Here is a 14,350-nt window from a genome sequence, read left to right on the forward strand (position 1 = left end):
GTCTCTCTCTCTCTCTCTGTACCTTTGTTTTGTGTATCCTCTCTCTCTCTCTCTCTGTCCCTCAGTGTTTTGCGTATCCTCTCTCTCTCCGTCTCTCTGTCCCTTTGTTTTGTGTATCCTATCTCTCTCTCTCTGTCCCTTTGTTTGTTTATCCTCTCTCTCCGTCTCTCTGTCCCTTTGTGTTTTGTGTATCGTCTCTCTCTGTCCCTTTGTGTTTTGTATATCCTCTCTCTCTCTCTGTCCCTTTGTGTTTTGTGTATCCTCTCTTTCTCTCTGTCCCTTTGAGTTTGGTGTATCCTCTCTCTCTCTCTCTCTCCGTCTCTCTATCCCTTTGTGTTTTGTATATCCTCTCTTTCTGTCCCTTTGTGTTTTGTGTATCCTCTCTCTCTCTCTGTCCCTTTCTGTTTTGTGTATCCTCTCTCTCCGTCCCTTTGTGTTTTGTGTATCCTCTCTCTCAGTCTCTCTGTCCCTTTGTGTTTTGTGTATCCTCTCTCTCTCTCTCTGTCCCTTTGTGTTTGGTGTATCCTCTCTCTCTCTCTCTCTCTCCCTCTCTGTCCCTTTGTGTTTTGTGTATCCTCTCTCTCTCTCTGTCCCTTTGAGTTTTGTGTATCCTCTCTCTCCGTCTCTGTCCGTTCGTGTTTTGTGTATCCTCTCTCTCTCTCTGTCCCTTTGTGTTTGGTGTATCTTCTCTCTCTCTCTCTCTCCGTCTCTCTGTCCCTTTGTGTTTTGTGTATCCTCTCTCTCTCTCTCTGTCCCTTTGAGTTTTGTGTATCCTCTCTCTCCGTCTCTGTCCGTTCGTGTTTTGTGTATCCTCTCTCTCTCTCTGTCCCTTTGTGTTTGGTGTATCTTCTCTCTCTCTCTCTCTCTGTCTCTGACCCTTTGTGTTTTGTGTATCCACTCTCTCCGTCTCTCTGTCCCTTTGTGCTTTGTATATTCTCTCTCTCTCTGTCCCTTTGTGTTTGGTGTATCTTCTCTCTCTCTCTCTCTCTCTGTCTCTGTCCCTTTGAGTTTTGTGTATCCTCTCTCTCCGTCTCTGTCCCTTTGTGTTTTGTGTATCCTCTCTCTCCGTCTCTCCATCCGTTTGTGTTTTGTGTATCCTCTCTCTCGCCGTCTCTGTCCATTCGTGTTTTGTGTATCCTCTCTCTCTCTCTGTCCCTTTGTGTTTTGTGTATCCAGTCTCTCCGTCTCTCTGTCCCTTTGTGTTTTGTGTATCCTCTCTCTCCGTCTCTCTGTCCCTTTGTGGTTTGTGTATCGTCTCTCTCTCTCTCTCTGTACCTTTGTGTTTTGTGTATCCTCTCTCTCTCTGTCCCTCCGTGTTTTGCGTATCCTCTCTCTCTCCGTCTCTCTGTCCCTTTGTTTTGTGTATCCTATCTCTCTCTCTCTGTCCCTTTGTTTGTTTATCCTCTCTCTCCGTCTCTCTGTCCCTTTGTGTTTTGTGTATCGTCTCTCTCTGTCCCTTTGTGTTTTGTACATCCTCTCTCTCTCTGTCCCTTTGTGTTTTGTGTATCCTCTCTCCATCTCTCTGTCCCTTTGTGTTTTGTGTATCCTCTCTCTCTCTGTCGCTTTGTGTTTTGAGTATCCTCTCTCTCTCTCCGTCTCTCTGTCCCTTTGTTTTGTGTATACTCTCTCTCTCTCTCCCTTTGTGTTTTGTGTATCCTCTCTCTCTCTGTCCCTTTGTGTTTTGTGTATCCTCTCTCTCCGTCTCTCTGTCCCTTTGTGTTTTGTATATCCTCTCTCTCTGTCCCTTTGTGTTTTGTGTATCCTCTCTCCGTCTCTCTGTCCCTTTGTGTTTTGTATATCCTCTCTCTCTGTCCCTTTGTGTTTTATGTATCCTCTCTCTCTTTGTCCCTTTATGTTTTGTGTATCCTCTCTCTCTCTTTCCCTTTGTATTTTGTGTATCCTCTCTCTCTCTGTGTCCCTTTGTGTTTTGTGTATCCTCTCTCTCTCTCTCTCTGTCCCTTTCTGTTTTGTGTATCCTCTCTCTCTCTGTCCCTTTGTGTTTGGTGTATCCTCTCTCTCTCTCCGTCTCTCTGTCCCTTTGTGTTTTGTATATCCTCTCTTTCTGTCCCTTTGTGTTTTGTGTATCCTCTCTCTCTCTCTCTCTGTGTCCCTTTGTATTTTGTGTATCCTCTCTCTCCGTCTCTGTCCGTTCGTGTTTTGTGTATCCTCTCTCTCTCTCTGTCCCTTTGTGTTTGGTGTATCTTCTCTCTCTCTCTCTCTCCGTCTCTCTGTCCCTTTGTGTTTTGTGTATCCTCTCTCTCTGTCCCTTTGTGTTTTGTGTATGCTCTCTCTCTGTCTCTCTGTTGCTTTGTGTTTTGTGTATCCACTCTCTCCGTCTCTCTGTCCCTTTGTGCTTTGTATATTCTCTCACTCTCTGTCCCTTTCAGTTTTGTGTATCCTCTCTCTCCGTCTCTGTCCCTTTGTGTTTTGTGTATCCTCTCTCTCCGTCTCTGTCCCTTTGTGTTTTGTGTATCCTCTCTCTCCGTCTCTCCATCCCTTTGTGTTTTGTGTATCCTCTCTCTCGCCGTCTCTGTCCATTCGTGTTTTGTGTATCCTCTCTCTCTCTCTGTCCCTTTGTGTTTTGTGTATCCAGTCTCTCCGTCTCTCTGCCCCTTGTGTTTTGTGTATCCTCTCTCTCCGTCTCTCTGTACCTTTGTGTTTTGTGTATCCTCTCTCTCTCTCTCTCTCTGTCCCTCCGTGTTTTGCGTATCCTCTCTCTCTCCGTCTCTCTGTCCCTTTGTTTTGTGTATCCTATCTCTCTCTCTCTGTCCCTTTGTTTGTTTATCCTCTCTCTCCGTCTCTCTGTCCCTTTGTGTTTTGTGTATCGTCTCTCTCTGTCCCTTTGTGTTTTGTATATCCTCTCTCTCGGTCCCTTTGTGTTTTGTGTATCCTCTCTCCATCTCTCTGTCCCTTTGTGTTGTATACCCTCTCTCTCTGTCCCATTGTGTTTTGAGTATCCTCTCTCTCTCTCCGTCTCTCTGTCCCTTTGTTTTGTGTATACTCTCTCTCTCTCTCCCTTTGTGTTTTGTGTATCCTCTCTCTCTCTCTCTGTCCCTTTGTGTTTTGTGTATCCTCTCTCTCCGTCTCTCTGTCCCTTTGTGTTTTGTATATCCTCTCTCTCTGTCCCTTTGTGTTTTGTGTATCCTCTCTCCGTCTCTCTGTCCCTTTGTGTTTTGTATATCCTCTCTCTCTGTCCCTTTGTGTTTTATGTATCCTCTCTCTCTTTGTCCCTTTATGTTTTGTGTATCCTCTCTCTCTCTGTGTCCCTTTGTGTTTTGTGTATCCTCTCTCTCTCTCTCTCTCTGTCACTTTGTGTTTTGTGTATCCTCTCTCTCCGTCTCTCTGTCCCTTTGTGGTTTGTGTATCCTCTCTCTCTCTCCCTTTCTGTACCTTCGTGTTTTGTGTCTCCTCTCTCTCTCCGTCTCTCTGTCCCTTTGTTTTGTGTATCCTATCTCTCTCTCTCTGTCCCTTTGTTTGTGTATCCTCTCTCTCCGTCTCTCTGTCCCTTTGTGTTTGGTGTATCCTCTCTCTCTCGCTCCGTCTCTCTGTCCCTTTGTGTTTTGTGTATTCTCTCTCTCTATGTCCCTTTGTGTTTTGTCTATCCTCACTCTCTCCATCTCTGTTTTGTGTATCCTATCTCCCTCCCTCTCTCTGTCCCTTTGTGTTTTGTGTATCCTCTCTCTCTCTGTCCCTTTGTGTTTTGTCTATCCTCTCTCTCTCCATCTCTGTTTTGTGTATCCTATCTCTCTCTATCGCTTTGTGTTTTGCGTATCCTCTCTCTCTCCGTCTCTCTGTCCCTTTGTGTTTTGTGTATCCTCTCTCTCTCCGTCTCTGTGTTTTGTGTATCCTCTCTCTGTCCCTTTGTATTTTGTGTATCCTCTCTCTCTCTCCGTCTCTCTGTCCCTTTGTGTTTTGTGTATCCTCTCTCTCTCCGTCTCTGTGTTTTGTGTATCCTCTCTCTGTCCCTTTGTGTTTTGTGTATCCTCTCTCTCTCTGTCCCTTTGTGTTTTGTGTATCCTCTCTTTCTCTCTGTCCCTTTGTGTTTGGTGTATCCTCTCTCTCTCTCTCTCTCTCTCCGTCTCTCTGTCCCTTTGTGTTTTGTATATCCTCTCTTTCTGTCCCTTTGTGTTTTGTGTATCCTCTCTCTCTCTCTGTCCCTTTCTGTTTTGTGTATCCTCTCTCTCTGTCTCTCTGTCCCTTTGTGTTTTGTGTAGCCACTCTCTCCGTCTCTCTGTCCCTTTGTGCTTTGTATATTCTCTCTCTCTCTGTCCCTTTGAGTTTTGTGTATCCTCTCTCTCCGTCTCTGTCCCTTTGTGTTTTGTGTATCCTCTCTCTCCGTCTCTCCATCCCTTTGTGTTTTGTGTATCCTCTCTCTCGCCGTCTCTGTCCATTCGTGTTTTGTGTATCCTCTCTCTCTCTCTGTCCCTTTGTGTTTTGTGTATCCAGTCTCTCCGTCTCTCTGCCCCTTGTGTTTTGTGTATGCTCTCTCTCTGTCTCTCTGTCCCTTTGTGTTTTGTGTATCATCTCTCTCCGTCTCTCTGTCCCTTTGTGGTTTGTGTATCCTCTCTCTCTCTCTCTCTGTACCTTTGTGTTTTGTGTATCCTCTCTCTCTCTCTCTGTCCCTCCGTGTTTTGCGTATCCTCTCTCTCTCGCTCCGTCTCTCTGTCCCTTTGTGTTTTGTCTATCCTCTCTCTCTCCATCTCTGTTTTGTGTATCCTATCTCTCTCTATCGCTTTGTGTTTTGTGTATCCTCTCTCTCTCCGTCTCTCTGTCCCTTTGTGTTTTGTGTATCCTCTCTCTCTCCGTCTCTGTGTTTTGTGTATCCTCTCTCTGTCCCTTTGTACTTTGTGTATCCTCTCTCTCTCTCCGTCTCTCTGTCCCTTTGTGTTTTGTGTATCCTCTCTCTCTCTGTCCCTTTGTGTTTTGTGTATCCTCTTTCTCTCTGTCCCTTTGTGTTTGGTGTATCCTCTCTCTCTCTCTCTCTCTCCGTCTCTCTGTCCCTTTGTGTTTTGTATATCCTCTCTTTCTGTCCCTTTGTGTTTTGTGTATCCTCTCTCTCTCTCTGTCCCTTTCTGTTTTGTGTATCCTCTCCCTCTGTCTCTCTGTCCCTTTGTGTTTTGTGTATCCTCTCTCTCCGTCTCTGTCCGTTCGTGTTTTGTGTATCCTCTCTCTCTCTCTGTCCCTTTGTGTTTGTGGTATCTTCTCTCTCTCTCTCTTTCCGTCTCTCTGTCCCTTTGTGTTTTGTGTATCCTCTCCTCTGTCCCTTTGTGTTTTGTGTATGCTCTCTCTCTGTCTCTCTGTCCCTTTGTGCTTTGTATATTCTCTCTCTCTCTGTCCCTTTGAGTTTTGTGTATCCTCTCTCTCCGTCTCTGTCCCTTTGTGTTTTGTGTATCCTCTCTCTCCGTCTCTCCATCCCTTTGTGTTTTGTGTATCCTCTCTCTCGCCGTCTCTGACCGTTCGTGTTTTGTGTATCCTCTCTCTCTCTCTGTCCCTTTGTGTTTTGTGTATCCAGTCTCTCCGTCTCTCTGCCCCTTGTGTTTTGTGTATGCTCTCTCTCTGTCTCTCTGTCCCTTTGTGTTTTGTGTATCATCTCTCTCCGTCTCTCTGTCCCTTTGTGGTTTGTGTATCCTCTCTCTCTCTCTCTCTGTACCTTTGTGTTTTGTGTATCCTCTCTCTCTCTCTCTCTCTCTGTCCCTCCGTGTTTTGCGTATCCTCTCTCTCTCCGTCTCTCTGTCCCGATGTTTTGTGTATCCTATCTCTCTCTCTCTGTCCCTTTGTTTATCCTCTCTCTCCGTCTCTCTGTCCCTTTGTGTTTTGTGTATCCTCTCTCTCTGTCCCTTTGTGTTTTGTATATCCTCTCTCTCTCTCTGTCCCTTTGTGTTTTGTGTATCCTCTCTCCATCTCTCTGTCCCTTTGTGTTGTATACCCTCTCTCTCTGTCCCATTGTGTTTTGTATATCCTCTCTCTCTCTCTCTCTCTGTCCCTTTGTGTTTTGTGTATCCAGTCTCTCCGTCTCTCTGCCCCTTGAGTTTTGTGTATCCTCTCTCTCCGTCTCTCTGTCCCTTTGTGTTTTGTGTATCCTATCTCTCTCTCTCTGTCCCTTTGTTTGTTTATCCTCTCTCTCCGTCTCTCGGTCCCTTTGTGTTTTGTGTATCGTCTCTCTCTGTCCCTTTGTGTTTTGTATATCCTCTCTCTCTCTGTCCCTTTGTGTTTTGTGTATCCTCTCTCCATCTCTGTGTCCCATTGTGTTTTGTATATCCTCTCTCTCTCTCTCTCTGTCCCTTTGTTTTGTGTATACTCTCTCTCTCTCCCTTTGTGTTTTGTGTATCCTCTCTCTCTCTGTCCCTTTGTGTTTTGTGTATCCTCTCTCTCCGTCTCTCTGTCCCTTTGTGTTTTGTATATCCTCTCTCTCTGTCCCTTTGTGTTTTGTGTATCCTCTCTCCGTCTCTCTGTCCCTTTGTGTTTTGTATATCCTCTCTCTCTGTCCCTTTATGTTTTGTGTATCCTCTCTCTCTCTTTCCCTTTGTATTTTGTGTATCCTCTCTCTCTCTGTGTCCCTTTGTGTTTTGTGTATCCTCTCTCTCTCTCTCTCTCTGTCCCTTTGTGTTTTGTGTATCCTCTCTCTCTCTCTGTCCCTTTGTGTTTGGTGTATCCTCTCTCTCTCTCCATCTCTCTGTCCCTTTGTGTTTTGTATATCCTCTCTTTCTGTCCCTTTGTGTTTTGTGTATCCACTCTCTCTCTCTCTCTCTGTCCCTTTGAATTTTGTGTATCCTCTCTCTCCGTCTCTGTCCGTTCGTGTTTTGTGTATCCTCTCTCTCTCTCTGTCCCTTTGTGTTTGGTGTATCTTCTCTCTCTCTCTCCGTCTCTCTGTCCCTTTGTGTTTTGTGTATCGTCTCTCTCTGTCCCTTTTGTGTTTTGTGTATGCTCTCTCTTTGTCTCTCTGTCCCTTTGTGTTTTGTGTATCCACTCTCTCCGTCTCTCTGACCCTTTGTGCTTTGTATATTCTCTCTCTCTCTGTCCCTTTGAGTTTTGTGTCTCTCTCTCCGTCTCTGTCCCTTTGTGTTTTGTGTATCCTCTCTCTCCGTCTCTCCATCCCTTTGTGTTTTGTGTATCCTCTCTCTCGCCGTCTCTGTCCATTCGTGTTTTGTGTATCCTCTCTCTCTCTCTGTCCCTTTGTGTTTTGTGTATCCAGTCTCTCCGTCTCTCTGCCCCTTGTGTTTTGTGTATCCTCTCTCTCCGTCTCTCTGTCCCTTTGTGTTTTGTGTATCCTCTCTCTCCGTCTCTCTGTCCCTTTGTGTTTTGTGTATCCTCTCTCTCTTTCTCTGTCCCTTTGTGTTTGGTGTATCCTCTCTCTCTATGTCCCTTTGTGTTTTGTCTGTCCTCACTCTCTCCATCTCTGTTTTGTGTATCCTATCTCTCTCTCTCTCTCTGTCCCTTTGTGTTTTGTGTATCCTCTCTCTCTCTGTCCCTTTGTGTTTTGTCTATCCTCTCTCTCTCCATCTCTGTTTTGTGTATCCTATCTGTCTCTATCGCTTTGTGTTTTGTGTATCCTCTCTCTCTCCGTCTCTCTGTCCCTTTGTGTTTTGTGTATCCTCTCTCTCTCCGTCTCTGTGTTTTGTGTATCCTCTCTCTGTCCCTTTGTATTTTGTGTATCCTCTCTCTCTCTCCGTCTCTCTGTCCCTTTGTGTTTTGTGTATCCTCTCTCTCTCTGTCCCTTTGTGTTTTGTGTATCCTCTCTCTCTGTGTCCCTTTGTGTTTTGTGTATCCTCTTTCTCTCTGTCCCTTTGTGTTTGGTGTATCCTCTCTCTCTCTCTCTCTCTCCTTCTCTGTCCCTTTGTGTTTTGTATATCCTCTCTTTCTGTCCCTTTGTGTTTTGTGTATCCTCTCTCTCTCTCTGTCCCTTTCTGTTTTGTGTATCCTCTCCCTCTGTCTCTCTGTCCCTTTGTGTTTTGTGTATCCTCTCTCTCCGTCTCTGTCCGTTCGTGTTTTGTGTATCCTCTCTCTCTCTCTGTCCCTTTGTGTTTGTGGTATCTTCTCTCTCTCTCTCTTTCCGTCTCTCTGTCCCTTTGTGTTTTGTGTATCCTCTCTCTCTGTCCCTTTGTGTTTTGTGTATGCTCTCTCTCTGTCTCTCTGTCCCTTTGTGCTTTGTATATTCTCTCTCTCTCTGTCCCTTTGAGTTTTGTGTATCCTCTCTCTCCGTCTCTGTCCCTTTGTGTTTTGTGTATCCTCTCTCTCCGTCTCTCCATCCCTTTGTGTTTTGTGTATCCTCTCTCTCGCCGTCTCTGACCGTTCGTGTTTTGTGTATCCTCTCTCTCTCTCTGTCCCTTTGTGTTTTGTGTATCCAGTCTCTCCGTCTCTCTGCCCCTTGTGTTTTGTGTATGCTCTCTCTCTGTCTCTCTGTCCCTTTGTGTTTTGTGTATCATCTCTCTCCGTCTCTCTGTCCCTTTGTGGTTTGTGTATCCTCTCTCTCTCTCTCTCTGTACCTTTTTGTTTTGTGTATCCTCTCTCTCTCTCTCTCTCTGTCCCTCCGTGTTTTGCGTATCCTCTCTCTCTCCGTCTCTCTGTCCCTTTGTTTTGTGTATCCTATCTCTCTCTCTCTGTCCCTTTGTTTATCCTCTCTCTCCGTCTCTCTGTCCCTTTGTGTTTTGTGTATCCTCTCTCTCTGTCCCTTTGTGTTTTGTATATCCTCTCTCTCTCTCTGTCCCTTTGTGTTTTGTGTATCCTCTGTCCATCTCTCTGTCCCTTTGTGTTGTATACCCTCTCTCTCTGTCCCATTGTGTTTTGTATATCCTCTCTCTCTCTCTCTCTCTGTCCCTTTGTGTTTTGTGTATCCAGTCTCTCCGTCTCTCTGCCCCTTGAGTTTTGTGTATCCTCTCTCTCCGTCTCTCTGTCCCTTTGTGTTTTGTGTATCCTATCTCTCTCTCTCTGTCCCTTTGTTTGTTTATCCTCTCTCTCCGTCTCTCGGTCCCTTTGTGTTTTGTGTATCGTCTCTCTCTGTCCCTTTGTGTTTTGTATATCCTCTCTCTCTCTGTCCCTTTGTGTTTTGTGTATCCTCTCTCCATCTCTCTGTCCCATTGTGTTTTGTATATCCTCTCTCTCTCTCTCTCTCTGTCCCTTTGTTTTGTGTATACTCTCTCTCTCTCTCCCTTTGTGTTTTGTGTATCCTCTCTCTCTCTGTCCCTTTGTGTTTTGTGTATCCTCTCTCTCCGTCTCTCTGTCCCTTTGTGTTTTGTATATCCTCTTTCTCTGTCCCTTTGTGTTTTGTGTATCCTCTCTCCGTCTCTCTGTCCCTTTGTGTTTTGTATATCCTCTCTCTCTGTCCCTTTATGTTTTGTGTATCCTCTCTCTCTCTTTCCCTTTGTATTTTGTGTATCCTCTCTCTCTCTGTGTCCCTTTGTGTTTTGTGTATCCTCTCTCTCTCTCTCTCTCTCTCTGTCCCTTGGTGTTTTGTGTATCCTCTCTCTCTCTCTCTCTCTCTGTCCCTTTGTGTTTGGTGTATCCTCTCTCTCTCTCTCCGTCTCTCTGTCCCTTTGTGTTTTGTATATCCTCTCTTTCTGTCCCTTTGTGTTTTGTGTATCCTCTCTCTCTCTCTCTCTCTGTCCCATTGTATTTTGTGTATCCTCTCTCTCCGTCTCTGTCCGTTCGTGTTTTGTGTATCCTCTCTCTCTCTCTGTCCCTTTGTGTTTGGTGTATCTTCTCTCTCTCTCTCCGTCTCTCTGTCCCTTTGTGTTTTGTGTATCGTCTCTCTCTGTCCCTTTGTGTTTTGTGTATGCTCTCTCTCTGTCTCTCTGTCCCTTTGTGTTTTGTGTATCCACTCTCTCCGTCTCTCTGTCCCTTTGTGCTTTGTATATTCTCTCTCTCTCTGTCCCTTTGAGTTTTGTGTATCCTCTCTCTCCATCTCTGTCCCTTTGTGTTTTGTGTATCCTCTCTGTCCGTCTCTCCATCCCTTTGTGTTTTGTGTATCCTCTCTCTCGCCGTCTCTGTCCATTCGTGTTTTGTGTATCCTCTCTCTCTCTCTGTCCCTTTGTGTTTTGTGTATCCAGTCTCTCCGTCTCTCTGCCCCTTGTGTTTTGTGTATCCTCTCTCTCCGTCTCTCTGTCCCTTTGTGTTTTGTGTATCCTCTCTCTCCGTGTCTCTGTCCCTTTGTGGTTTGTGTATCCTCTCTCTCTCTCTCTCTGTACCTTTGTGTTTTGTGTATCCTCTCTCTCTCTCTCTCTCTGTCCCTCCGTGTTTTGCGTATCCTCTCTCTCTCCGTCTCTCTGTCCCTTTGTTTTGTGTATCCTATCTCTCTCTCTCTCTGTCCCTTTGTTTATCCTCTCTCTCCGTCTCTCTGTCCCTTTGTGTTTTGTGTATCCTCTCTCTCTGTCCCTTTGTGTTTTGTATATCCTCTCTCTCTCTCTGTCCCTTTGTGTTTTGTGTATCCTCTCTCCATCTCTCTGTCCCTTTGTGTTGTATATCCTCTCTCTCTGTCCCATTGTGTTTTGTATATCCTCTCTCTCTCTCTCTCTGTCCCTTTGTGTTTTGTGTATCCAGTCTCTCCGTCTCTCTGCCCCTTGAGTTTTGTGTATCCTCTCTCTCCGTCTCTCTGTCCCTTTGTGTTTTGTGTATCCTATCTCTCTCTCTCTGTCCATTTGTTTGTTTATCCTCTCTCTCCGTCTCTCTGTCCCTTTGTGTTTTGTGTATCGTCTCTCTCTGTCCCTTTGTGTTTTGTATATCCTCTCTGTCTCTCTCTCTCTGTCCCTTTGTTTTGTGTATCCTCTCTCTCTCTGTCCCTTTGTGTTTTGTATATCCTCTCTCTCTGTCCCTTGTGTTTTGTGTATCCTCTCTCCGTCTCTCTGTCCCTTTGTGTTTTGTATATCCTCTCTCTCTGTCCCTTTATGTTTTGTGTATCCTCTCTCTCTCTTTCCCTTTGTATTTTGTGTATCCTCTCTCTCTCTCTGTCCCTTTGTGTTTTGTGTATCCTCTCTCTCTCTCTCTCTCTGTCCCTTTGTGTTTTGTGTATCCTCTCTCTCTCTCTCTGTCCCTTTGTGTTTGGTGTATCCTCTCTCTCTCTCCGTCTCTCTGTCCCTTTGTGTTTTGTATATCCTCTCTTTCTGTCCCTTTGTGTTTTGTGTATCCTCTCTCTCTCTCTCTCTCTGTCCCTTTGTATTTTGTGTATCCTCTCTCTCCGTCTCTGTCCGTTCGTGTTTTGTGTATCCTCTCTCTCTCTGTCCCTTTGTGTTTGGTGTATCTTCTCTCTCTCTCTCCGTCTCTCTGTCCCTTTGTGTTTTGTGTATCCTCTCTTTCTGTCCATTCGTGTTTTGTGTATCCTCTCTCTCTCTCTGTCCCTTTGTGTTTTGTGTATCCAGTCTCTCCGTCTCTCTGCCCCTTGTGTTTTGTGTATCCTCTCTCTCCGTCTCTCTGTCCCTTTGTGTTTTGTGTATCCTCTCTCTCCGTCTCTCTGTCCCTTTGTGGTTTGTGTATCCTCTCTCTCTCTCTGTACCTTTGTGTTTTGTGTATCCTCTCTCTTTCTCTCTCTCTGTCCCTCCGTGTTTTGCGTATCCTCTCTCTCTCCGTCTCTCTGTCCCTTTGTTTTGTGTATCCTATCTCTCTCTCTCTGTCCCTTTGTTTGTTTATCCTCTCTCTCCGTCTCTCTGTCCCTTTGTGTTTTGTGTATCGTCTCTCTCTGTCCCTTTTTGTTTTGTATATCCTCTCTCTCTCTCTGTCCCTTTGTGTTTTGTGTATCCTCTCTCCATCTCTCTGTCCCTTTGTGTTGTATACCCTCTCTCTCTGTCCCATTGTGTTTTGAGTATCCTCTCTCTCTCTCTGTCCCTTTGTTTTGTGTATACTCTCTCTCTCTCTCCCTTTGTGTTTTGTGTATCCTCTCTCTCTCTCTCTGTCCCTTTGTGTTTTGTATATCCTCTCTGTCCCTTTGTGTTTTGTGTATCCTCTCTCCGTCTCTCTGTCCCTTTGTGTTTTGTATATCCTCTCTCTCTGTCCCTTTGTGTTTTATGTATCCTCTCTCTCTTTGTCCCTTTATGTTTTGTGTATCCTCTCTCTCCGTCTCTCTGTCCCTTTGTGTTTTGTGTATCCTCTCTCTCCATGTCTCTGTCCCTTTGTGGTTTGTGTATCCTCTCTCTCTCTCTCTCTGTACCTTTGTGTTTTGTGTATCCTCTCTCTCTCTCTCTCTCTGTCCCTCCGTGTTTTGCGTATCCTCTCTCTCTCCGTCTCTCTGTCCCTTTGTTTTGTGTATCCTATCTCTCTCTCTCTCTGTCCCTTTGTTTATCCTCTCTCTCCGTCTCTCTGTCCCTTTGTGTTTTGTGTATCCTCTCTCTCTGTCCCTTTGTGTTTTGTATATCCTCTCTCTCTCTCTGTCCCTTTGTGTTTTGTGTATCCTCTCTCCATCTCTCTGTCCCTTTGTGTTGTATATCCTCTCTCTCTGTCCCATTGTGTTTTGTATATCCTCTCTCTCTCTCTCTGTCCCTTTGTGTTTTGTGTATCCAGTCTCTCCGTCTCTCTGCCCCTTGAGTTTTGTGTATCCTCTCTCTCCGTCTCTCTGTCCCTTTGTGTTTTGTGTATCCTATCTCTCTCTCTCTGTCCCTTTGTTTGTTTATCCTCTCTCTCCGTCTCTCTGTCCCTTTGTGTTTTGTGTATCGTCTCTCTCTGTCCCTTTGTGTTTTGTATATCCTCTCTGTCTCTCTCTCTCTGTCCCTTTGTTTTGTGTATACTCTCTCTCTCTCTCCCTTTGTGTTTTGTGTATCCTCTCTCTCTCTGTCCCTTTGTGTTTTGTATATCCTCTCTCTCTGTCCCTTGTGTTTTGTGTATCCTCTCTCCGTCTCTCTGTCCCTTTGTGTTTTGTATATCCTCTCTCTCTGTCCCTTTATGTTTTGTGTATCCTCTCTCTCTCTTTCCCTTTGTATTTTGTGTATCCTCTCTCTCTCTGTGTCCCTTTGTGTTTTGTGTATCCTCTCTCTCTCTCTCTCTCTCTCTGTCCCTTTGTGTTTTGTGTATCCTCTCTCTCTCTCTCTGTCCCTTTGTGTTTGGTGTATCCTCTCTCTCTCTCCGTCTCTCTGTCCCTTTGTGTTTTGTATATCCTCTCTTTCTGTCCCTTTGTGTTTTGTGTATCCTCTCTCTCCGTCTCTGTCCGTTCGTGTTTTGTGTATCCTCTCTTTCTGTCCATTCGTGTTTTGTGTATCCTCTCTCTCTCTCTGTCCCTTTGTGTTTTGTGTATCCAGTCTCTCCGTCTCTCTGCCCCTTGTGTTTTGTGTATCCTCTCTCTCCGTCTCTCTGTCCCTTTGTGTTTTGTGTATCCTCTCTCTCCGTCTCTCTGTCCCTTTGTGGTTTGTGTATCCTCTCTCTCTCTCTGTACCTTTGTGTTTTGTGTATCCTCTCTCTCTCTCTCTCTCTGTCCCTCCGTGTTTTGCGTAACCTCTCTCTCTCCGTCTCTCTGTCCCTTTGTTTTGTGTATCCTATCTCTCTCTCTCTGTCCCTTTGTTTGTTTATCCTCTCTCTCCGTCTCTCTGTCCCTTTGTGTTTTGTGTATCGTCTCTCTCTGTCCCTTTTTGTTTTGTATATCCTCTCTCTCTCTCTGTCCCTTTGTGTTTTGTGTATCCTCTCTCCATCTCTCTGTCCCTTTGTGTTGTATACCCTCTCTCTCTGTCCCATTGTGTTTTGAGTATCCTCTCTCTCTCTCTGTCCCTTTGTTTTGTGTATACTCTCTCTCTCTCTCCCTTTGTGTTTTGTGTATCCTCTCTCTCCGTCTCTCTGTCCCTTTGTTTTGTGTATCCTATCTCTCTCTCTCTGTCCCTTTGTTTGTTTATCCTCTCTCTCCGTCTCTCTGTCCCTTTGTGTTTTGTGTATCCTCTCTCTCCGTCTCTCTGTCCCTTTTTGTTTTGTATATCCTCTCTCTCTCTCTGTCCCTTTGTGTTTTGTGTATCCTCTCTCCATCTCTCTGTCCCTTTGTGTTGTATACCCTCTCTCTCTGTCCCATTGTGTTTTGAGTATCCTCTCTCTCTCTCTGTCCCTTTGTTTTGTGTATACTCTCTCTCTCTCTCCCTTTGTGTTTTGTGTATCCTCTCTCTCCGTCTCTCTGTCCCTTTGTGTTTTGTATATCCTCTCTCTCTGTCCCTTTGTGTTTTGTGTATCCTCTCTCTCTGTCCCTTTGTGTTTTATGTATCCTCTCTCTCTTTGTCCCTTTATGTTTTGTGTATCCTCTCTCTCTCTCTCTCTCTGTCCCTTTGTGTTTTGTGTATCCTCTCTCTCTCTCTCTCTCTGTCCCTTTGTGTTTTGTGTATCCTCTCTCTCCGTCTCTCTGTCCCTTTGTGGTTTGTGTATCCTCTCTCTCTCTCCCTTTCTGTACCTTCGTGTTTTG

At 45.3% G+C, this 14,350-nt stretch overlaps 1 protein-coding gene across 1 annotated transcript; it reads right to left on the reverse strand.

Moving 5' to 3' along the window:
* Nucleotides 1-7,395: 7,395 nt before the first annotated feature.
* Nucleotides 7,396-10,648, reverse strand: LOC132386381 (RNA-binding protein 25-like). Its single transcript, XM_059958631.1, has 2 exons — nucleotides 10,182-10,648; nucleotides 7,396-8,483 (listed from the first exon to the last, which is right to left on the reverse strand). The coding sequence occupies exons 1-2, from the start codon at nucleotides 10,629-10,631 to the stop codon at nucleotides 7,527-7,529; spliced, it is 1,407 nt and encodes a 468-aa protein (XP_059814614.1). The 5' UTR covers nucleotides 10,632-10,648; the 3' UTR covers nucleotides 7,396-7,526.
* Between the last annotated feature and the right edge of the window lie 3,702 nt (nucleotides 10,649-14,350).

This window comes from Hypanus sabinus, unplaced genomic scaffold, assembly GCF_030144855.1.
Source record: "Hypanus sabinus isolate sHypSab1 unplaced genomic scaffold, sHypSab1.hap1 scaffold_1135, whole genome shotgun sequence".
In the NCBI taxonomy this organism is placed as follows: domain Eukaryota; kingdom Metazoa; phylum Chordata; class Chondrichthyes; order Myliobatiformes; family Dasyatidae; genus Hypanus; species Hypanus sabinus.